The sequence below is a fragment of the Dama dama genome, chromosome 10 (genome assembly GCF_033118175.1).
Source record: "Dama dama isolate Ldn47 chromosome 10, ASM3311817v1, whole genome shotgun sequence".
In the NCBI taxonomy this organism is placed as follows: Eukaryota; Metazoa; Chordata; class Mammalia; order Artiodactyla; family Cervidae; genus Dama; species Dama dama.
Genome location: NC_083690.1, coordinates 42290166 through 42314545, shown reverse-complemented (window position 1 = coordinate 42314545; position 24380 = coordinate 42290166). Strand labels below are relative to the sequence as shown.

Below are 24380 nucleotides of genomic sequence, written 5' to 3'. Positions count from 1 at the left end.
CTGGAAGCCAGAAGTCCGAGATCACAGTGTCGGAGCCTGGTTCCCCTGCGAGCTGTGAGGAAGTCTGTCCCAGGCCACTCTCCTGAGCCTGCAGACACCCCACCTTCACGTGCTTCTCCCTGTGTGCTTGTCTGTCTCCAGTCTCCCCTTTTCATGAGGACACAGTCAAACAGATTAGGGCCCACCCTAAAGATACCCTAACTTGATGAGTCTCTATGGCCCTTTTGAGGCCCAGGGCGGGGAGGGAGGGTCAGGACTCCACCACATGAACTCTGGGGGGCACAGCACAAGTGAGCGGCCACACTGCCATCGCAGGCCTCTGTGCGTGCTGTCCGCCCCCCAGTGAACTGCCCTGTGCTGTGTGCTCAGCCGCCCAGTCGTGTCCAACTTTCTCCCCGTGGACTGTGGTCCGCCAGGCTCCTCTGTCCATGGGACTCTCCAGGCAAGAACACTGGAGAGAACTGCCATGCCCTTCTCCAGGGGATCTCCCCGCCCCGGGGATGGAACCCAGGTTTCCGGCACGGCAGGAGGATTCTTTACCATCCGAGCCACCAGGGAAGTCCACTTTTATGAGCGGTAACTATTACTCACCCCTATATACCACCACAGCCGCCACACCAGGAAGCCTCCCCAGCCTACACCAAGTTCCTTGGCCTTCATCCCTCACGCTGATTAACCTGCCACCCAGCAGGCCAAGACCCGGGCCTGCGGGAGACGTGAGGGTCACAGAAGCCACTCGAGGACACCGAAGGGCACGATCACACGCCTCACCGAACACAGGTTCGCAGGAGCCAACAGATCGGGACCCAGCCGGCCCCCGGCCCCGGGCCCTGGCCAGCGTCCCTTCAGTTCTCCAAGGCCCCGCCCCCAAGGCCCCGCCACGCCCCCGGCCGTGTCCTGTCCGCGCCCGAGCTGCCAATAAAGTTGCGCTCGGAGCTGACCGGAAAACGTGCCGTAATCCGCACCGCGGCCGTCGTAAAAGCGCCGGTCTCCCCTGGTGACTAGCAACGCGGGGAAGATGGCGGCGCTGGTAGCGCCTGAGGCCGCGGCGCCCCGGGGCCCGACAGAAGCAGGGGAGACGACCGAGGAGGCGGAGCTGAGCCGCTCTCTGAGCCGCCTGCTGCCCGGGCTGGAGGCCGACAGCAAGCTGGGCCGGCGGCGCGCTCTGGAGGCGCTGCAGCGGGCGCTGGAGGCGGCGCAGCCCGAGGCGCCCGACGCTGACCCCGACGCCGCGGCTGCGGCCTTCCAGGGCCCGTGGGTGCACCTGCTGCTGCCGCGCCTGTTGCGCCGCCTGGCTGACCCGGCCGAGGGCTGCCGCACGCTGGCCGTGCACCTGCTGGGGCTGGGCCTGCGGCGCGCCGCGCGGCCCCGCGACGCCCTCCCGCGCCTGCTGCCCGCGCTCGCCGCGCGGTTGGCCAGCCCCGAGCCCGCGCGCCGCCCGCCGCCAGAGGCCTGTGAGGAGCTGCGGCTGGCGCTCGTGCAACTGCTCGGCCTGGCCGTGCGCCTTGCCGGCGCCGCGTTCGCGCCCCACCTGGACGACGCGGTGCGCGCGCTGCGCTGCACGCTGCTCGACCCCTTCGCCGCCGTGCGCCGCGAGAGCTGCGAGTGCGCCGCCGGCCTGGCACGCGCCACTCCAGGTGCCAGCCCCCCGTCCCCTCCCCGGTGGCCCCTCCCCGCGCCCTGCTGCAGCTGCAGCTGCAACCCCAACCCCGAGCGCAACGTCTGCCACATCTCCCGGTCTCAGCGCCTCTCCTGCGCTCCGGGCCTCTCCTCTGGGCCCTCGCACCCTGGGCAGCAGTGAACCAGAGCCTGCCTTGGTCTGAGGACCTGAGTGCTGAGAGAACTCGCTGGAAGTACCGCTGAAATAGCGACCTCACACAGGTCTGAAGCAGCGGCAGAACTGCAGAGCTGGAGGGTCCACCTGGGTCCCACGAAGACCCCCTGGTCCTGACTTTTCTGTGAGGCCCGTAGAAGCGGGGTGGCTTTGCCTGAGGCGGTGCTGGTGCGGTTTCCTGTGCTGTGCTGCATGTCTGGCTCGGCAGGACCTGGGGACATGCGGTCTCTCCCCACTCCGGGCACCTGTCGCAGCCATTGGCAGCTTCAGGCTCTCCCCTCCCAGCTGCCCTGTTCAGCTGACATGGGGTCCAGCCCCAGGCCTCTGAGAGAGGTGCTGTTTGAGTCACTCGTCCTGTCCCTGCGCCTCTCCAGTGCTGAGGGTACAAAGCTCCCAGCGGAACCAGGCCAGAGTGGAGGCCCCCAGGCTCCCCTGGTGACTGGTGGCCTCCCCGCCCCACAGACCACTTCCACATGCAGTCGGAGTCCCTGATCGGCCCCCTGATGCAGTCCATCTCCCACCAGCACTGGAAGGTGCGGGTGGCCGTCATCGAGGCCACGGGCACGGTGATCCAGTTCGGCAGCGGGAAGTCAGTGGATGATGTCCTTCCTCACTTTGCTCAGCGGCTCTTTGACGACGTTCCCCAGGTAAGGGGAGTTTCTCCTCCGGGCGGTCCCTCTTCTCCACCAGAAGCGTGCCAGTGTGCTATTTGTCACTCACTTTTGTCCTTTTTTAAAGATATATGTGACCCCAAAATGTCCTTCCATCATTCCCAGTCACAGGGTGTTCCTATTTCACATTTTTGAGAAGCTGAAGGAGAACTGACTTGTCTTGGTATGTTTGTTATTCTTAATTCTAAAGAATGGGGAAGAGGACTGTTTGCTTTTAGGAAGAAACTCTAAACTGAGTGTTTCCACGGTTTGTAGAAATATGTGTAACATGCCGTCCATCAAGGTGATTTAATTGAAAAACCACAGAGATTGGCAAACTAGGAGGATTGGAGCCAGGGTTGGTGTATTTGGGTCATTCCTTCCCCTTGGCTTTGGGGTCTGCGGAGACAGATAGACAAGACAGGCAGGCAGGTGGAGGTGAGAGAAGCAGCTCTTTTGTCGGCAGAAGCCAGCTCAGAGTCGTGGATCTAAGGCTATGAGGGGCAGAGTGAAGGCCGCAAGGGCAGGCTGTCTCCCAAAGGGAAGAGTGGGTGAAGGGCTCCCGTCCCTGGGGCAGGAGGAGCAGTGGTTGCTGGTGGGGCACCTGCAGGGTGGGGGACACGTGGCCCCTGTGCCCCTGGCAGAGGGAACGCCAGCCTTCTCGTGTCCTGTCCGTCAGTACTTAAACGCCATCGTGTTCCTTCCTACGGAGATCCTCCACGTCTGAGGCTGGGGCTGGTATGAGTGCCAGGGCCCCGGCTGGAGCTGGCCTCCTCCAGGCCTGGGTCTGTCGACCCCAAAGCCTGCTCCCCAGCACCCCAGCTGGCCTCCTCCAGGCCTGGGTCTGTCGACCCCAAAGCCTGCTCTCCAGCACCCCAGCTGGCCTCCTCCAGGCCTGGGTCTGTCGACCCCAAAGCCTGCTCCCCAGCACCCCAGCTGGCCTCCTCCAGGCCTGGGTCTGTCGACCCCAAAGCCTGCTCCCCAGCACCCCAGCTGGCCTCCTCCAGGCCTGGGTCTGTTGACCCCAAAGCCTGCTCTCCAGCACCCCAGCTGGCCTCCAGCCACAGCCACACTGGGTCATGTCGTTTGTTTTCTTCTTCTTTATAATTGAAGTGTGTACTTGATTTGCAATGTTGTGTTAATTTTGGCTGTACAAAGTGATTCAGTTACACATGCATGCGTGCTGTCTTCTAGAGTCCTTTCCATTGTGGTTTCTCACAGGATATTGAATATAGTTCCTCGTGTTGTGCAAGAGGACCTTGTTGTTTACCCATGCGTGTATACTAGTTTGTATCTGCTAACTCCAAACTCCCAATCCTTCCCTCTCCACTCCCCTCCCCCTTGACAACAGCAACCCAAAGTCTGTTCTCTGTGTCTGTGAGTCTGTCTCTTTCATAGGAAGGTTCAGCTGTGTCATATTTTAGATTTCAAATATAAGTGATATCATATGGTATTTGCCTTTCTCTGATTTACTTCACTTAGTATGATAATGTTTAGGTCCATCCATGTTGCAGCAAATGGCATTATTTTGGTTTTTTATGGGTAAGTAGTATCCACTGTATATAATGTACCACATTTTCTTGATCCATTCATCTGTCCATGGACGTTTAGATTGTTACCGTATCTTGGCTATTGTAAACAGTGCTGCAGTGAACATTGGGGTGCATGTATCTTTTTGAATTATGTTTAAACATATGCCCAGGAGCTGGATTGCTGGATCATATGTTAGCTCTAGTTTTAGTTTTTTTAAAGAACCTCCATACTGTTCTCCTTAGTGGCTGCATCAGTTTATATTCCAACCAACAGTGTAGGAGGGTTCCCTTCTTTCCACACCCTCTCCAGCATTTGTTATTTGTAGACTTTTCCAAAAAAAATTTTTTTTTTATTGTTTATTTTATTTTAAAATTTTTTGCTGCACTGGGTCTTCATTTTCTCCGCTGTGGTGAGTGGAGGCTGCTCTTCACTGCAGTGACTGGGCTTCCCGCTGCAGTGCCCTCGCCTGGTGTGGCACACACGCTCGAGCACGTGCGGGCTTAGTTGTCTGGCGGCCTGTGGACTCTTCCCAGACCAGGGGTCAAACCTGTGTCCCCTGCATTGGCAGGCAATTCTTAACCACTGGAAGACCAGGGAAGTCCGTTTGGAGACTTTTTAGTGATAGCCATTCTGACCGGTGTGAGGTGAATATCTCATTGTTGTTTTGATTTTCATTTCTTCAGTAATTATTGATGTTGAATGTCTTTTCATGTGCCTGTTGGCCATCTGTATGTCTTCTTTGGAGAAATGTCTATCAAGGTCTTCTGCCCATTTTTTGATTGGGTTTTTTGGTTTATTGTTATTGAGTTGTATGAGTTGTTTGTATATTTGGGGAATTAATCCCTGTCAATCACACATCATGTAAATATTTCCTCCCAGTCTGCAGATTGTCTTTTTGTTTTGCTTATGGTTTCCTTTGCGGGGCAAAAGCTTGTGAGTTTGATTAGATCCCATTGGTTTAGTTTTGTTTTATCTCTATTATGTTGGGAGACTGACCTAAGAAAACATTGGTACGGATTGTGTCAGAGAATGTTCTGCCTATGCTGTCTCCTAGGAGTTTTATGGTGTCGTGTCTTACGTTTAGGTCTTTAAGACGCTTTGAGTCTATTAGTGTGTCTGGTGTGAGGGTGTGTTCTAACCTCATTGATTTCCATGCAGCTGTCCAGCTTTCCCAGCACCGCTTGCCCTTTCCCCTGTTGTATATTCTCGCCTCCTTTGTTGGAGATTAATTGACTGCAGCTGTGTGGATGACTTCTGGGCTTTCTGGTCTGTTCCGCTGACCCATGTGTCTGTTTTTTTTGCCAGCACCATGCTCTTTTGATGACTGCAGCTTTGTAGTATTGTCTGAAGTCTGGGAGAGTTATGCTTTCAGCTTTGTTCTTTTCCCTCAGGTTTGTTTTGGCAATTCTGGATCTTTTATGGTTCCATATAAATTTTAGGATTGTTTGTTCTCACTTTATGAAAAGTGTCATGGGTAATTTGATAGGCCTTAAATGAAATCTGTAGCTTACTTTGGGTGGTGCAGCTGTTTTAACAGTATTCGTCAACCCAGGAGCAAGGTGGGTGTCTTTCCACTGCTTTGCATCATCCTCGGTCTCCTTTATTAATTTTTCTCATTCTCAACTATGTAAGTCTTTCACCTCCTTGGTCAGGTTTATGCCTAAGTATTTTAACTTTTTTGGTTGCAATTTTTAAAAAGGATTTTCTTTTTTTACATTCTCTTTCTGATGTTTCATTTTAGTGTAAAGAAATGTGTTGTTAAGCTCGCTTCCTTGCTGCAGTGGGCGTGGTGTGTACAGGCACGCACACCACCTTCTCAGACGCAGGCAGCGGATGCCCGGGAGGTTTCCGTGCAGAGGGCTGCAAATGCTCCACAGGGCTGAGACTGGGCCACGGAGCCTGCTGTGGTCAGTGAGGGTCCGGCCTGAGCCTGAGGACATGGGCTCAAACCAGCGAGACTGGGCATCTTGGCGATCTGTCCCAGACCCAAGATGCGGACAGCACAGCTGCTGGAGCAGCGAGCTGGCCCTGGGCCCTGCGGCGCCTGCGGGGTGGGCCCGGCTGCCCAGGTCCCCGCCTGGGGGAGCCGCTGACTGTCTCCCGCCCGCAGGTGCGCCAGGCGGTGACGCGCGTGGTGGGGGGCTGGCTGCTGAGCCTGCGGGACCGCTACTCCTTCTTCCACAAGCTCATCCCACTCCTGCTGAGCGGCTTCCATGACGAGATCCCTGAGATTGCGTAAGTGACGATGTGGGGCCGTGGCCGGGCTCCGGTGCCCCAGGCCTGCCTGCTCTCCTCCCAGGCGCGGCCTCTCCTCTGTTGTCATTTCCTGTGGCGGCAGCTTCTTCTCTGGGCCAGAGCCCCCTGCACCAGCCCCCTCCTGCCTACTGGGCGGCCCCAGGGTTTTGACCGGGCAGTTTTGCACCTTCAGCCCCTCACCTGGCTCATAGACAGGAATTTGTCAGGCAGAGATGGGGGCTGGCAGACCCTCTGGCACGTTCTCTTAGGCAGGGGCCCCCGTGGCCAGCCCCCCAGAGCCCCCTGTCCCCGTGGGCACGCCCTGACCTGCAACTGTGTCGTGTGTGGCAGGTGCGAGGCGACCAGCCTCTGGGAGCAGGTCGGCCTGCAGTGGCAGACGGAGAATGAGGAAGACCTCAAGGACAAGCTGGACTTTGCCAGCCCTCCCCCGACCCACCACCCCTCGCCAGGTGAGTGCAGCCGGCTCGGTCTGATGAGGTGGGCGTGTCCTGGAGGTGTGGCCCGGCAGCTGGAAGAAGCCCTCGTGGTCCCAGGCCAGCCTCCCTGGGTACGTGGGCACACCCGGCCGAGGAGCGCGAGGCTGCTGGGGGAGTTCTGAAAGCAGGGTGCTTTGTCAACTCACAGAGTTCTTCTGTGAGCCTCACCTGCAGGAGAGACACAGGCCACAGTGGGATGCAGCCCTAGCATTTCAGGTGATGCCTCCTCAGAACAGAGGCTTCCATTGGTGGATCCCCGTCCTGCTCCTTGCTGTGGTTCCTGCCAGACTGGGAGCGCCCGCTCACGCGCATGTGTGTGTGTACACACCCGTGCGCACATGGGCACCCATGTTTCCCCTCAGCTCCTCAGTCAGATCCAAGCTGCATTTCCAAGGAGGCCCCTGCCTACCGGGCCCCAGCCCCCCTTCTTGCTCCAGGGCCTTGCATGCATCTAGTTTCCTGTGTTGAGGAAACTCTGTCGGGGGTTGATGTCCCCTGTGAACGTGATGGGGCACCTTCATCACTGCAGGCTGTCTGCAGGTGTTTTCTTACAGTGGAGCCATGACGGGGTGACGCTGGCAGGACAGAGCCTGGTAAATGTGCGCCAGGTCAGACGGGCAATGCCGTGGGAGGCACCGAGCCTGGGGCCTGCAGGCCCCACCAGACCTGGTCGGGTGAAGTCAGGCCCCTCGAGGGACTGCGGGCGTGATGAGCTCGAGGACAGGTGTTGGCACCTGGCGCTGTTCAGTGTGAGGCCCATGGGGAGGCCCCTCCCTGCACCTGGGAGGCCTGCGTCTTTTTTTTTGTCTACCTGTCAACTCAGGCAGCGTCACCTCCCACACCACGCAGCTGCTATAAGGGGAAATCACACGTTTTGGAAAAGGTACAAAAAATTAGTTGCTAGCAGGGACTTTTTCTGACTTACTGAAGTTTGAGGACGCACCATCTTCTGAATTACCACGTCCACCATATCATGTACAGGAACGGAGGTCAGAGGGGTTGTCGGAGTGAGGCCACGTGCCTGCCTGCCAGCGGACCCCTCCCCAGACTGTCCTAATGTGGCCCCTCATCCCCCAGACTTGCCCCAAGGGACCAGCGTCATCAGGCTTTTTGTCTTTTGCAGAGTTATAACAAGCTCACTTAAACAGCTGACAGAATCTGAATCTCTGGAGCTAAGTCTCTCGTAGACCATAGAGACAGAAAAGTAACAGGAGCAAAAATTCAAAGTGGGGCTTCATGGGTCAAGCTGTTCTTCTTACCAAAACACCCTTTAAACTCTGACTTGTCACAGTCTCATTTCTATTTCTAGAGTTGTTTTGAACCTTTAAGATGAAAATCTTGTAATCAAAATCCTAGAAGGCTTTTTTATAGAAATTGAGAAATTTATCCTGAAATTCACAAGGAAACGCAAGGGACCTAGTGCAGCCGAAACTTTGAAGACGAACACCCAGGTTGAAAGACTAGCTCGTCTGGCTTCAAGACATAAAGACATAGAGACGTAAAGCCAGAGTGAGTGGGCGTGGAGGGGTCGGCATCAGACAGACAGGCCTGTGGGCAGAGCAGAGTCAGATAGATACACGGGTGGCCTCTAGATTCGGATGAGCTGCAGAGACAGCTCAGGAGAAAGGGCGTCTGCAGTGGAGATGGCGCCCCTGGACCTGGATCCCGTCCTCCTGTCGCACGAGGCTGAGCCCCAGTGGCCTGTGCGCTTGAGGATAGGACCCACACACTCCACACAGGAACGACTGGTGGGCTGGTTCTCATCAAAACGAAAATGTCTGCTCTTTGGAACATGCTAAGAAAATGAAGCTGAAGGCACAGACCGAGGAGATGTTCGCAGATTGTGTGCATAGGGCTTGTTTCCAGAGCACAAAGAGAATGCGCAAACTCAGCATCGGAAATAATCCAGCTTTAGTGGGTAAAAAAAGATTGAGAAGACACTCGCCTGAAGACACACAGGTGTCAAGTAAGCACCTGAGAAGATGTCCCAGGTCATGCATGGGTCCCAAGGGGAGCGCACAGTGGAGCAGCAAGGAGACACCGGCCCGCTGGGCCTGAGCCTGCCCTGCTGCTGGTGTAGAGGCAGCGGAGCCACGGGTCCTGGACGTGGCGGAGGGAGCGGCGGGGGTGTGGCGGAGCAGAGGGAGGGCGGCATAGCCGCTTTGAAAATCCATCCCTGTTTCTTAAACCGTTAAGTGCCTTCCTGCTGGGTGCTCCCGCGGGCACTCCTGGGTGTGCCCACCCAAGAGAACTCCTGTTAGCGACAGTCTGCACCAGAGCAGCTCAGGCAACCATCAGCAAGTGGACGGACGGACAGACGAACTGTGGTCTGTCTGTGCAGTGGCACGCTCAGCAGTGAGAAGGCCTCATGTGCCCCACCACGCAATGGGGCTCAGCATGCCTTTCCGCGTGGAGGGGGCCGTGCGCTGTGCTCACAGGAGGTAGGAGAGGCAGCTCCTCCGCGGTGACCGGAAGCCGGCCGAGCTGCCTGAGGGAGGCATGGGCGGTGGGGGGTTTCGGGAGCACAGGGCGCTTCTGGGCGATGCGTGTGTTGTCTGGAGAGCCGTGTACCCGTTTGTTAGCACTTTGAACATGTAGCTTAACGTGTGTCGCGCCTCACCATTACTGAAAACTTCCAAGTAAGTAATGACACTCTGTGGCCTCATTTCCTTCTGTCTTCAGAGTCGAGCTGTGTTCTTTAAGGCCTCAGAATATAAACCTGTAGGTCTGCCTTAAATGAGGGACGTGTCATAAGCGACCTTCCCACACAAGTCGGTGAGGTGTGTGTGTGTGAATGTCACCATCTCCCTTCACCTTCATGACCTGCAGGGAGCCGCCCGGGGCTGGGCTGCCGAGAGCTCATCTGCAGAAACCTCTCCAAGATCCTCCCCGCCGTCTGGCACGACATCGCTGACTGGGTGGTGGGCACCAGGGTGAAGTCGGCACAGCTGCTGGCCGTGCTTCTGCTGCACGCAGAGGACCACGTCACGCAGCACCTGGAGCCCGTGCTGCGCGCCCTGCTCCGCGCCTGCGCCGACGAGGAGGCGGCCGTGGTCTGCAGCGTGAGTGGCGTCTGCGGGACTGAGGGGCCCCGGCCTTCCTTCTCGGCTCTGCCGGCCGTGAACTCGGACCTCAGCAGGCACACGGTCACCTCTGCGTGAAGGTGTAGATGTGCCGTGGCCCCCCGCAGCCCTGGGCCTGCGAGGAGTGGCGTATGAAGGCTCTCCTTGAGTGCATGCGGGCGAGTGGCCCCACGTCCGTGTGAAAAAACAGCGTCCACCCACAGGCCCTGCGGTGGTCAGCTTGCAAGGACCACGGGCAGGCAGACGTACAGAGCAGCCCCCAGTGTCCAGCTCAGGTGACTGGGCCTCAGGACGCTCTGATAGCCCTCCCACGAGCCAGACGCGTGACTTCCTTTCCTTGGCAGTTCTGAGCTCACGGGAGGACTCACTTGTTTTTGTGAGCGTTTGAGCAGTTGCCAGGAGGAAACGTGCCCGCAGGGCTGTTTCTGGGGGTGAGAGCGTGCGAGGCAGATGCTGAGCAGTGTTGGGGTGACAGGAAGAGGGCCAGCAGCCTCAGCCCCCCTCCCACTCCCCCACCCCCCAGTGCGCGAGGTCTGCAGAGCTGGTCGGCACCTTCGTCAGCCCGGAGGTGTTTCTGAAGCTGATCTTGTCGACGCTGAGGAAGTCACCCTCGCCCTCCGGCCTCCTGGTCCTCGCCTCCCTCATCCGAGGCTGCCCCAGGGAGGCTCTGCAGCCACACGTGAAAGTCATCGCCATGGAGCTGGCCCAGGCTCACATCTGCCAAGGGTCTGAAAACGTAAGCATGCTGGGGAGAGGGTGGGGTTCGTAGAGTCGGCCCGTCTCCATGGTGACGCAATCCTCTGCTGGGGCCATCCACGCATAGGCAGTGACAGTCACCCGTCCCTCAGGCCCCTCGGGGACAGCCAACCGACAAGTTAGCTGGGGTGCAGTCACCGATGTTCTGTTTGGACCCATGCACTTCCTGGCCTGTTCTGCTCCATCCACCATGGTGCACAGGTCACACTGGCCACAACTCAAGTGCCCAGTATTTGTGCTCACGTATTCACAGCCCGTGGCGGCCTCCCTGGACAGCATAGGGTGGAGCGCTTATATCACCGAGGGCAGTTCTGTTCCTTGGACGGTACTGCTGTGGGTGATCCTGGGCAGAGGGCCCTCCACCCAGAAGCTGCAAGTCTGCCCACCCTCTGTTGGCCCACACACATCTCGGACACCGTGTCTCCATGACAAGCTTGTCCTTACCGTGTCATTTGGCTTCTAGTGGGGCTTCCAGCAGGCAGCCTGATTTGGCACTCGTTACTGGGAGCTATGCTTGCTGGTTACAAATTTATTGTCTTAAATTGAGCAGTAAATCCATTACATCTGAAGCTGAAACAATCTAGGTAGTTAGACTTAGTCATTTGGAATAATTTGTAATTATTTGCTATTGATGGAAGAATAACGACCTTGTTTTTGTTGTGATGATCTTAAACCTTGACTCTTTGCATTGGGATGTGGCGCTTTTGTCTGTCTCTGGAACAACAAGGCTTTGCCTCACTGGGTATCTGCCCTCACTCTGCAGGCCCACGGGAAGCTGGCCCCGCACCAGCTAATGCTCAACAGGGGCGGCCATGCCCACAGAGGTGGACCAGATCAGGTCCCAGCTACCGTGCTGGGCGCATACACGTGATCTACACACAGGACCCCCGTCCTGATCTTCTGTCCTCTGTGAAACACAGCAAAGCAGACGCGTGGGAGGGGTGTTGAGGTCCTTCCCCTGGGGGCCATCCCACTCCCACTCCTGGCCCCGTTGCCTGCTTGCTGAGGCTGGAGCCTGGGAGGTGGGCGATGGGCTCGGCCCTCCCAAGGAGCCGGCCCCGTGTTCCCGTCAGTCAGGAAGCGTCTTCTGAGTCATAGAATTTTATTTGTTTTTGTTCACTGGGCGTTACAGGAACCCCGAAGTACACAGAGCGGAGGGGAGAAGCGTGCACCCCTCGTGCCTGCCGCGCCTTCCCAGCCTCATCCCGCTGCAGCTTGACTTTGGGGGAAGGCCTCCTGCTGCAGCTTGACTTTGCGGGGAGGCCTCCCGCTGCAGCTTGACTTTGCGGGGAGGCCTGGGGCGTTTGAAGCACATCCAGGGTCCCCTGCCCCTCCAGTGTGTGTCACTGAACTGCACACGGAACCCATGATCCTCAGGCTCAGCAGGGGTTCGCTTTCCCTGCTGTGAAGAGGGACGCCCTCTCCATGTGCGGAAGCCCGGGCCCAGTCCGCCGTGGTTCTGCGGGGCCTCGTCTGAGTGCCGGGCGGGCGCGGGGTGGCTCACGGTGCCGCTCTCTCCTTAGCTCCTGTATGGTGAGCGCCTGCTGCAGTGCGTGCAGGCCGTGGTGTCCGTGGGCCAGGAGGACTGCCGAGGGGCCGGCGAGCCACTCCTAGAGGTGCTGGTGACCATCCTGGCGCTGTGGGGGCCCACGGGCCTCGGCGACAAGGTGAGGGGGAGCCTCCCGCTTTGCTGCAGCCCCTGGACTGTGACTCTCTATGTAGTCTCTGCTCTCAACTCCCAAGTGTTGAGCTTGCCCAACCAAAGACGAAGGAATCTAGAACATTTGGGTGTGTCATCCTCAATGCGGCCTCAGGGGGACTCAGGATTTTAGATTCCTTCCCACTGAAGTTGACTTCAGTGTCTCAGAGTAAAGATGCTGCTTAATCTTGGAGAAACAAAAGAAAGGCGGCCTCCCTGGTCATTAATAAACCTGCGTTTAAGTGAGGTTGAAAGATACAGGAGAGGAAATATTATCATATTTTCCCTATTTAGTTACAGTCCAGCTTTCCAGTCACTTCCGCTCTCCTGGCTCTGTGTTTAACGTGAAACCTCCGGCCATCTAGCTCCCCGCCCCTGTAAGGACCAAGCGGAGACAGGTCTCTGGCCGCTTCTCCCTGAGCCGAGAGCTCGGCTTCTGCCCCTGGTGTTTTCTCCTCTCTGCCCACATCATGTCCAGGAGGCACCCACACACTGCCCTCCCTTTCCTCAGTGCCTTTCTAAACTTTCTTTTGTCTCTTTAAAATCCCCCTCTCTGGAGGGCCTGTGTCTGAGCTGGCGGTTTGTCACCACAGAGCCGTAAACATTATGTTAGAAAAGTTGAGTCGGTCCTCATGGAGGGTCTGCAGGCCAGACTCGGGCCCCGGGCATCGTGCAGAGTGCCGGGTGCATCCTGTTCCTCAAGCCTGAGGCAGGGGTGGCGGGGTGTGGGGCTGGCAGGCAGCCCTGGTTCCACCGTCCAGCCAGCCCTCCCCATTTTGCCCCCAAAGCAGCAGACGTACTGTTGCCGCTGATCTGGTCAGGTACAGAGCTCAGAGAGGGGGCCTTGGACCCACCTTCGCTGACCGCGGCTTGAGTCTATTGAGCTCAGTCCCTGAAGCTGCCTGGTCCCCTTCTCTGCAGACAGAGTCCAGCTGCCCCAGCCCTCTGCCCTGCAAGGACTGCCCTGCCCTGGGTGGTGCAAAATGGGGGCCGTGGGGGATGTTGAGCCTCCTGTAAGTGCACCTTTGTCCGTTTCATATGTTGTACAGGCGGGAGGGCCAGGGATGTGGGAACCCCAGGTCACATGGTGTGTGCCCGAGTGTCTCTCTGTCCCTCAGGTAGTAAGGGTCTCCAGTGGGTGTGTGAGTCCCACGTTCAGGTTGACTGTCCCAGCCGGTGACTTGCTCCCCCAGGTTCAGGAGACGTTGGCTGAGCTGGCTGCAGTGGAGGGCGTGGACAGCAGCCAGGACCTCTTCCGAGCACATGTGAGCCCCCTCCTGGAGTGGCTGGCTGCCTCGCACCAGGACTGGACCGGCCACTCCATGGAGCTTCTGCAGCTGGACGTGGTGCTCACCCACTCAGGTGAGCCCTGGACAGGTGCCCTGGGCTGGGGTCAGGGCACTGGTGCCGTGGCAGCTCGGGCAGCCCCAGCGCAGACGGGCAGAGCTGCTCAGCACCACCCAGTCGGCCGTGCGCTGGGGCCTGGTTCTTCATTCAGTCATGATCACTGTCGCCTGTGGAGATCGGCCATTTTAAAACCTTATTTTAAAAAGTGCTGAGAATGTCACAGTGAAGAATCGATGTAACGTGGCCTTAAGGGCCTGCCCAGGCACACGTTTTGATGTTGAACCTTGAACGCGTGGCTCAGCGTGGTGCCGTGTGTGTCGCCGTGCTCTTCAGGCCGTGGTGTCTGCATGCTGTTCTCTCTGCCCAGCTGGCTTCCTGCCCTGCAGGTTCGGGGCTCAGGGAAGGGAGACAGGGAGGCGGGAGGGGCGGGCAGTCTTTCTCTGGCCACACTTTTTCCACTCTGACCCTGGGCTCTGAGGCGATGCCTCTGAATAGATTGAAGTCCTGACTGAGTGCGGAATCAGCAGACCGGGCGTAAACCAGAGGGCCTGAGGGTGGCCGTTGTCTCTTCTGACACACACAACCCAGGTCAGCGCAGGGCCTGGTGGGGAAAGCAGCTTGTGACTCGCATCCAGACCCGGAGACCCTGTCAGCCCGTTACGGGCGGGCCCAGGCCCTGAGCAGCGTCGCTGCATTTGGGATCCTGCCAGGCTCAGGGCCAGGGCACCGCCGCTCCGTCTGGTGACAGGCATGGGAAGGTCATTGACTGCCAGGTTCGGGGCACACATCCAGCAGTTTTTATACTCTGAGTAGTTGATTTCGGTTCGTCTTTAAAAGACTGCTTGACTTCAGTGTGTTTACGAATTTGGTGAGATGTATGAAGAAAAAGTTCACATGGCGAACAGAGCCATGGCGGAGGTGGGGGGGTGGCCCATGGTGTCCTATGCCGAGATCGTCCTGCCCGCCATGCCCCACATGCCTCCTCTCGCGGCCAGAGCAGCTCAGGGCTCCTCCTTCCCATCCTCCTGCCACACCTGTCTTCTAGGCCCTGCCCTCGGAGAAGCCCTACCCCAGCTGGTCCCCATCCTCAGGAGCTGCCTTCAGCCAGCCCGGGACCCAGCCATGCGCCTGAAGCTCTTCTCCACCCTGACAGGCGTGCTGCTGGGAGCCCCAGAGACGGTGGATTCACAGGGGTAGGTTGGCTCTGCGCCACGCTGCCCCCACACCGAGTTACGGCTGGGCCATCCCCCACCTGCCCCGACACTGAGGTCTCATGGGAACTGGGGTGACCCCAGGCTCTAGGCCCTGCTGTCCCGCGGCTCCCTTGCCCCACCCCGACTCAGCGCCCCAGGGAAACAGCGCGGTGCCAGCCGCAAGTGCACCACACGGACGCTGAAGCAAAGCTGTGTCGTGTGGTCGTTAAAACTCCACTGAATGAAAAGTCTCAGGGAACAGTAACTCCTGATGGTTTACATGACTGTGCTCAGCTCTGCACGGCTTCTGGTGCCTGTCAAGCCTCAGAGAGTTGATTGAATGACCGCAGAGTTCAGAGATCAGGAAACGCATGTTCTTCAGAGGGACTGGAGGCAGTCAACACCGGGCCTCCAACTCGAGGCTTTGGAGGGGAGGGGAGCGGAGCCCTTGGCAGGATGGTGGCAGGCGGCGAGATGCAGTGAGTTGTTTGGGATCTGAGAGAGCAGATCTCCGCCGTCGGCCTGTCCTGAAGTTTCCCAGGGAAATAGCAGGTCATCATTCAGAGCTCGAGTCTCTGGACGTTACTCTGATCTGCTGTCGGGCCTCTAGCCAGCCCATCATATTGCAGGAAGTTTTATTTCCTACTTGTCTGCAAAGGCTTCAGGGGTTAGGAGAGACCATAGAAGGTACAGAGTCGGCCCTGGCACCATCCTGTGAGTAGAGAACCCACAGGCTAGTTGCTGCCCCTCAGGGCCCCTGCTCCCCGAGGACAATGAATCCCCAGGAAAGAAGCCTCCGTGCCAGACTGAACTCCCTCAAGAAACTGCACCCGGAGGCTTCTTGTGAAAAGAAAGTCGCTCAGTTTCAACTATTTAGTGAAAGTATTAGCTATTTTTACAGGCAGGAAAGACTTTGGGAAACAACACCTGCTTGGTTTTGAACTTTGGGATTCTAAAATCATGGAGCCTAAGACAGCAAGGGACCCCTGTCCCCACCACAGCCCACCCCATCCTGTAAGGACCCCACAGCCGGAGGACAGCGGGCGGGGGCGCCAGGGTTGGGGCAGGAATCCCCGGATGCTAGAGGGTTGCTCCCTGCTCTGGGCGCCCAAGACGTCAACGGAGCCGTCCACTCGCGCGGAGCGATCCCGTCCCGTCATCGCGACACGGAGCGATCCGCTCACGTCGTCCCCTCGCGTCGAGCTGTGTCCTCACGCGGATGTTATGGAACTCCTCTCCCGCGGAGCGAGACTGGGTGCTGGGGGTTCTGGGAGAGACTGTGGGCCCCCCGGCTGGGCTCTCTTGTCTCGGGACCCAGCTTCGGGTGCGTGTGCGCTCTCTGCGTGCAGTGGGGCTCACCCTTTGGGGATCGGCCGCGTTTTCTGCCCCCAGCACCTCACTGAAGTCAGAAGCAGCTCAGGGGGCCGCTGCCTCCCTCGTGGCCAGCACTCAGCCCCCAGCCCTTATTGCCACGTCGTGTGGGCCACCTCAGCTGGGACGCGAGACTGACCTCTCCAGAGACCCCTGGTGGATCACTTTTCAGGAAACAGCGTCTCTTTGCCAAAAATCAAGCAGGTTGAAAACCTGGGAGGCCTGTGCGTCCCTCTGCCCCAGGTTCGAGGTCAGCGGCTGCGGCGGCTCTGGAGCGCCCCCTGCTGGAGGTCCTGGCGCCCTGGCGCTGGTCAGACTGACGCGGCTCCTGGACGCAGGGCCGCCTGTGCAGCCTGTTCCCGAACGACCTCGGGACACAACCGATGGGTCATGTGCTCAGCAGGATAGGTTTTGCGCCACCAGCAGAGGCCTGTGGGGTAGAGGAGTTGTAAGAAGAGCCAAGGCTTTCCCCTGGGCTTTGGATGGGGCCTCAGCTGTGGCTCCACGGTGTAGGGTGGCCAGGCCCGGCAGTGGGGCTCTGGGCTGGGATCCTGGTTTCGTTTTGCTTTGGGTTTGTCCTGACGGAGTGTTGAGAGGAAGGGCCCCTACCGTGTTGGCGGGAATGTCCACATCTCCTGTTGTCCTGGCATGTGGGGCCGTGGGCACAGCCCCAACCTGCCCTCCTGTTGAGGTGATGGGTGTGGTCAGAGGGACTTCACATCGTCTCAGGGACCGCGAGGCCTGTCTCTGTGAGGTCACTGCCCTTGGAGTCACTTGCCATCCCAATGATACTCCAGGAGGGGTGGTGGGCAAGGCAGCCCCTCGGTCGCAAAGTGGGAGGGAGGCTGGAATATACAGCAGCCCTGGGGTCCAGTCCCGGGAGAGGTGGCCGGAGCCCCCGCGCAGCCGTGGGAGAGCCCACGCCCCTCTGAATCCCTGGCCCTGAGAAGCAGGGCTCTTGCTCAGCGTCCAGTGTTTCTGCTGTTTCCTCTGGCCTTTTCCCTCAGCGCCATCCATTTCCCAGACAGAAGCGCTGCCTTCAGGGAGTCTGAATGCTCCTCACCCGCTCTCTCCTTCTACTCCAGGCAGCTCCACGGCTACCTGGACACCCTGGTCCAGGACATCTTGGTCCCCAACCTGCAGTGGCATGCCGGGAGGACGGCCGCAGCCATCCGCACGGCAGCCGTGTCCTGCCTCTGGGCGCTTGTCAGCAGCGGGGTCCTGTCGGACGGGCAGGTAGGGCTCATGCGTCCCAGGCCCAAGAGGGAGGGGTATGTGCCCTGGAAGAGTGCTCGCTCGCCTGAGTCTCCTGTCCTGACAGCCGCAGCAGGTGGTCGCAGGCAGACCGAGGTCTGGACCGTGGGGCTCGAGGGCAAGCAGAGGTCTGGGGGAGAGTCTGGGTTTCCCTGGATCACCTGGGGGTTTTCTCTGGTGATTGTTACCATTTATGAGAAAAGAACTTCATCAAGGAGTCTAACTTGAGTGTTGTTTGTATTCACATCTCATTTAGAGGGGGAATTGTGGAAATAGTAGAAGTAGGGGAAACAGTGTGATGCCTGAATGGCTGTTACTTAAGTTAAAATGTCCCCCTGGGGACTTCCCTGGTGGTCCAGTGGCTAAGACTCCACGCTCCCAATGCAGGAGCCCGGGTTCGATCACTGGTGGGAGAACTAGATCCCACGTGCCGCAACTAAGAATCGAATCCCACAGCTGAAGACCCTGCGTGCTGCAGCTAGCACAGCCAAATTAATTCGTGACAACATTTACAAAAACGTCCCCTAAACTTGACTGGACAGGATACCCGGTTCTGCTAGCAAGTAGTGGGCTGTGTAGGATCCATGCCTAAGACTTTCTGAATAACAGATTTTTTAAGGATCAGCTGACCAGTGTTCAAATTATCTGGATTTAAAATCAAGACTCAAGTCTGCTTCTCACGTAAAAATTTCAGGACAGCATTCCAGACTCTGTGATGGTTGCATTAAAACCAAGTCTTTCCCATTACAGGCGATGCACACGGTGTCTGCATAGCGGTCTCTGTCCAGCCATGACCCACAGCTCATGTGGTTTCTTATTGCAGATACAGGACGTGCAGGAAACATTGATGCCTCAAATTCTGACCACCCTGGAAGAAGATTCTCAGATGACTCGATTGATTTCATGCCGGATCATTAACTTGTTTTTAAAGACCTCTAATGGTGTGATTGATCCAGACAAATTCATCAAGATTTATCCTGGTAGGACATGCTTCTTTCCCTGGTCATGTGTGTGTGTGTTTGACAGTTGTTTCTGTCAGAGGAAGAACAGGAAATGCTACTTTTGACTTCTGGTCAGGTTGGCTGAGTCTAAACATGGCTGTGGTGGGTTTGACATCACTGAGTAAGGAACGTAACAGGAGAAACAGGACAGGCACCTTGTGGACCAGAATTGGGGGGTGGGTGCTCAGATGCCCACAGGAGCCAGGGGCCATCCTGCCACGGGCAGGGTCTGCACCCTGGGAGTGAGGGCCCCTGCCTCACGTGCCCTGTGTCAATGCCTCCTGGAGCCTGAGCACCAGCGAGTCCCAGACGCACAAGTGCAGTGCGGCCCAAGCAGAGCACTTTGCTGGGGGCGGGCCTGCCGCTGAGGACCTCGGGGCTCGTGGGTGCGCCCTTACTGGAGGGAGTTACAGGCCCTGTGTGCCGTCTTCTCTGAGTGAGGTCATGAGCCACAGAAGGCTGCAAGGATAACAGCCTTCAAAACAAGTTGAGCGCTTCTGGCTTCAGGCTCTGTGGAAAGGGTGTTGGATGCCACCATGTCTGGCCTGCAGGTGCCAGGAGGCAGGCGAGGAGGACAGGCGTTCCCGCAGAAAGAGGAGTCCGCTGTCCCTGTGCCCAGGGCCATGATAACCCTGAATCAACTGCCATGTGACCATCTGATTCCCTGCCGACAACTCAGAACCAATGTTGTCTTGGAACCTGCTGCACATTTCAGAATGAACTTTCATAGAAAGTGAAGAAAACAAGTTGAGAAAAATGCAAATGGGAGCACAGAAACCCTGGGAGAACCTGGGGGGGGGGGGGGGGAGGGCGGTGCTAAGTCTAGAAGACACCAGTGGTGGGGCCGGCATCTCGTGTGATGAGAGAAAAGCACCTGTTGATAAGAGTCTCTCCCATTCATGGGAAGCGTTCCTGCCCCTCAGGAAGGACTGTTCCCCCAGGACGTTTGGTCCTGGAGGCTCAATAGAAACAGCCGACGTGGCTGGTGGCCGTCATGTCACCAGCCCTCCCCTCCATCCTCAGAGCCACTGTGGGCAGAGAGTAGAGTCAGCACACGCCCTTCCTGCTGTCTACATGGTGGGGAAAATGGGGTGGCTAGGGCATAACGCCTGTGAATGACTCTGAGCCTGAGCATCTCGGAGATGGGGGAACCCCAAGGCCACCCTACTGGTCAGAGAGCGCAGACTCCCAGGCAGGCCAATCATGCCTCCACTAGGTGTCCATGGAGTCCACCCCTGGGCCAGAGCAGCCAAGGGTCCCAGGACACCCCTTCCCCAGCACCCGCGTGTTGGTTTCCCAGGACGGGTGCTGGGAGCTTAGCCTGCCCCGAAACCTCTGCTCACACTCCTGCCCCACCCCTGCCCCCAGAACTCTTAAAGCGCCTGGACGACGTTTCCAACGACGTGAGGCTGGCAGCCACCTCTGCCCTGGTCACCTGGCTGCAGCGCGTCCAGAGGGAGGCCTCTAAGTGCTGCTATGAGAGCAGCATCCGGCACCTGTACCGCGAGCTCCTCGTGTACCTCGATGACCCGGAGCGCACCGTCCAGGACGCGGTTCTCGGTAAGAGCCTTGTCCCCATGTGGGCTGGCCACACGGGGGCCACTGGCTGGCACTGCGGCTCTCAAGGTAACAGGAGGCGACTTGTTTTGGGCGACTTGGAAACTGCTTACAGTAGCAGCAGTTGTGAACGGACGGGTGGTCTCACTTTGTACCAGGAGCCAGCACATGTGCTCAAGGGGGTTCCTGCAGACCCCACACCATGGGCAGGGGTGCAGAGACCGCCTCGCACACATGTGCTCAGCCATGGCCAACACCCCCGCCTGGCAGTGCACGTGTTCCACTCAGCGAACCTGCAGGGACACGTCGGCCGCCCTGTCTTTGGTTTACTTTGGGGTCGCTGGGCGCTGTGCGTCTGTAGGTCTGGACGTGCCTCCCACATCCAGTGTCGCTCTTAGTCCCTGAAAGCCCTGGCGCTTCCCCATTCGTCTGTCTCCCTGTCCCTCCTAGACTTAAGCAGCCACTCAGCTTCGCTGCCTCTGTAGTTTGCATTTTCCAGAACATCATATTCTTGAAATCATGTGGCATGAAGCCTTTTCATGTTGACTTCCTTCACATGGTAATAGGCACTTGAGGCTCCTTTTCATGGTGTAAGGGCTCATTTTTTTAGCTCTAATACCTCGTCTGAGTGAACCAGTGTATTTATACCTTCACTGATCACTTTACACAGGCATCTTCATTGTTTCCAGATTGTGATGATAATGTACAGAGCTCTAAACATCTGTGTGCAGGATTTTTGCAAATGTAAGTTTTCAGCTCCTTTGGATAAATATCAAAGATTGTGATTGCTGGCTCATATGGTAAGAGTATGGTTTGAAAGTGAAAAGTAAAAGTCATTCAGTTTTGTCCGACTCTGCGACACCATGGACTGTATAGTCAGTGGACTTTTCCAGGCCAGAATACTGGAGTGGGTAGCCTATCCCTTCTCCAGCGGATCTTCCCAACTCAGGAATCAAACCGAGGCCTCCTGCACTGCAGGCGGATTCTTTACCAGCTGAGCCACCCTGGACGCCCGAGAATGTGTTTAATTTTTAAGAAATCACCAAAGTGGCTGCACCATTTTGCAGTGCCGCCAGCAAGGTGAGAGTCCCCGTTGTTCCACACTCTGCCAGCAGGTGGCGTACTGGCTCTGGCCATTCTGACAGGTGTCTACAGATTGCTCCTTATTTTAATTTGCATCTCCCTGGTGACACCATGTGGAGCATCTTCTCACATGCTTACATCTATATCTCTTCTTTGGTGAAGTGTCTGTTAAGGTCTTTGTCGCATTTTTTAATTGGGTTGTTTTTTAAGACTTTATTATACTGTGTACACGTCAATCCCAATCTCCCGCTTTATCCCTCCCCCACTTCCCTTCTAGTGACCATACTCTCTTTCTGTTTCGTAAATAAGTTCATTTGTATAATTTTTTTTAGATTTCACATGTAAGCAATATCATATATCTTTCTCTGTCTGACTTACTTAATATTACAGTCCCTAGGTCCATCCATGTCACTGCATATGGCACTATTTCATTCTTTTTACAGCTGAATAATATTCCGTTGTGTGTGCCTGCACACGTGTGTGTCTATATCACATTTTCTTTATCCGCTCATCTCCCTGTGGACATTTAGATTGTTCCTGTGTCTTGGCTATTGTTCATAGTCCTGCTGTGAACATTGGGTTGCATGTACCTTTTCAAATTAGTTTTTTCCTGATACACACCCAGTAGTGGCATTGCTGGATGAAATTGTAGTTCTGCTTTCAGGTTTCTCAGGAATCTCCATATTGGTCTCCGTAATGGTTGCACAGTTTACATTCCCACCAACAGGATAGTGGGCTTCCCAGGTAGCGCAAGTGATAAAGAATCCGCCTGCCAATGCAGAAGATGCGGGTTCCGTCCCTGGGTCGGGAAGATCCCCTCGAGGAGGAAATGGCAACCCACTCCAGTATTCTTGCCTGGAGAATCCCATGGACAGAGGAGCCTGGCGGGCTATAGTCCATGGGGTCGCAGAGAGTCGGAGATGACTGAGCACACACACACACAACAGGATAGGAAGGCTCCCTTTTTTCCACGCCCTCTCTAGCACTTATTGTTTGCAGACTTTTTAATGATGGCCGTTTGACCAGTGTGATGTGGTACTTCATTGTAGTTTTGATTTGTGTTTCTCTGATAATCAGTGATGTTGAGCATTTTTTCATGTGCTTCTTGGTAAGAAATGTCTATTTAGAACGTCTGCCCACATTTGATTGGGTTATTTCATTGTTTTGCAGTTGAGTTGTATGAGTTGTTTATATATACCTTTTGGAAATTAGTCCCTTATTGGCTGCATCATTTGTAAATAAGTTGTATTTTCATTTTCATTTAGTTAAAAATGTGTTTTCTCTCGAGACTTCTTCTTTGACCGTTGTGGTGTTCAGAGATGTGTTGTGTGAGCTCCAGCTATTTGGGAGTTTTTCAGCTATCCCTTTGTTAGTGACTTCAGTTTTTACTTCAGTAATTCCACTGTGGTCTGAGAGCAGAGATTATAGTGAAGGTGTGTCTTACAGCCCTGACTGTGGTCTGTTTTCATACATGTTCCATAGGAGCTGAGAGTTATGTATATTCTGCTGGGGTTGGATGAGACGGTCTATAGAGACTCAATTGATTGCTGGTGCTCTTGGATTCTGCTTTACCCAACTGCCTGCTGGATCTTCCCATTTCTGAGAGGAGTGTGTGGGAGTCTCCCACACAATAGTGGGTTCATCTACTTCTCCTCACAGCTGTCATTTTGCCTCGCCTAGTGTGACACTCTGTTACGGGGCTCATACATGAAGATCGTTAGGTCTTCTTGAGAACTGACATAATCATTATGCGACGCCCTTCTTACCGTCTATCACTTCCCTTGCCCAGCAGCCTGCTCTTTATGGCTGTTGTAACTTTATTTTTTTGTTGTTGTTGTAACTTTAATATGAAGCTAAGGTGGACTTAGTATTTATTTCTGGCATAATAAAAGTGTTTTCCTGTTCTGCAGAGGCCCTCAAAGCAGGCAGTGTCCTCTTCCCCGACCTCCTGGTGAGAGAGACGGAGGCCGCCCTCCACCAGCACCGCTCGCCCACCCACTGCGAGCAGCTGCTGCAGCACCTGCGGGCCCTGCCACCGGCCCCGTGACCGGAGTCCTGGGGGCAGAGCCTCGGCACAGCAGCTGGCGGGGAGCAGACACGCAGCCCTCGTCCTCGCCGGGCTGGACCTCGTGGCCTCCGAGTCTCGTCACAGGGCACCTGTCAGCCAGCAGCGGAGGACCCTCCCAAGCAAGCCTTGACAGCAAGAAGAATGTATTCCCTGAGCTCCCTGCCCAGTGCCTCCTGGGACAGTTTTTCACATCCAGCAGCTTTTGAAATAACTTTCTCTGAGTGGCTTCTGTATTTTTCTGTTTTACTCATACCATTCATTAAGAGGTCTGCCAGCAATCGACAGCTAACTTCAAATCACATGTCAGCTCCTCATACTGGCAGCCTAACCCATGCACTGTGTGTTTTTAGGCTACATGCACCACTAGGTTCATGGGTTATTGGTTCTTTCTTGCTTAAATGCCCACCAAGAAAGTTCTTGAGTGTATATAAAGAAAAAAGCCAAAGTGATTAAAAAGAAGTGTTGTTAAAATAAAAAAAGAAGAAATGTTTCTTCTTTGGGTTCTGTCTAGTGAAACTTTATATCTCAGTGAAGAAACTGAAAAGGATTTGAAATTTTAAGAACTATTATCAACAAAATCTTCCCCTTTTAAAATGTTATGCGGGTTGTATTTGTTCACAGTATTTTCTCTTAGATCAGTAATGCTTACAGTGTTGAAAATAGGATATTTAATCAAATATAATTTTGGTTGCTCTTGTACGTAGCAGTACAGTAAAACTGTGTTATATTTTCCTGCACTTTCTAGCCCCAAGTGCCTAAAAGATTTCATTTTAAGCATTATTTCCATAAGCCAAATATTTATGTTAACACAAGAAAATGCTGTTTTTTCCAAAAATCAAATATTAACATTTATGCTTTGGTATTTGAAAATATAACTTAAAATATTTATTATAATTATTCTCCACGCCTGTCTTTGTGTGTTTTGGTAACTGAAATTGAGATTCATTTCTTCCTCAGATTTAACCTCACGGTGATCCCAGCCTTAAGAATCCTGGGCCTTTGGACTGAGAGGTTCTCACAGCTCATTGAGGTACCCTCTGTGGACACCAGGTGGCAGGCACTCCAAACAAGTTAAGACAAGGGCGTCAGCAAGACTTCCAAGGGCATACGCTCCAGTGGGGCCCGCCTGCAGAAGGGCTGAGAACCGAGCCTGCAGCACAGACCCGGGTCGCTGCACCCAGGCAGTGCGATTCCTGGCCGTGGTGACACCCCCTTCTGT

At 55.8% G+C, this 24380-nt stretch overlaps 1 protein-coding gene across 1 annotated transcript; it reads left to right on the top strand.

Moving 5' to 3' along the window:
• Positions 1–1007: 1007 nt before the first annotated feature.
• Positions 1008–24058, top strand: DNAAF5 (dynein axonemal assembly factor 5). The gene is made up of 13 exons (XM_061153857.1): positions 1008–1637; positions 2297–2481; positions 6128–6252; positions 6604–6722; positions 9579–9811; positions 10356–10568; positions 12112–12255; positions 13481–13649; positions 14680–14827; positions 17284–17434; positions 18276–18432; positions 19822–20013; positions 23004–24058. The coding sequence occupies exons 1-13, from the start codon at positions 1019–1021 to the stop codon at positions 23138–23140; spliced, it is 2592 nt and encodes an 863-aa protein (XP_061009840.1). The 5' UTR covers positions 1008–1018; the 3' UTR covers positions 23141–24058.
• The last annotated feature ends 322 nt before the right edge of the window (positions 24059–24380 follow it).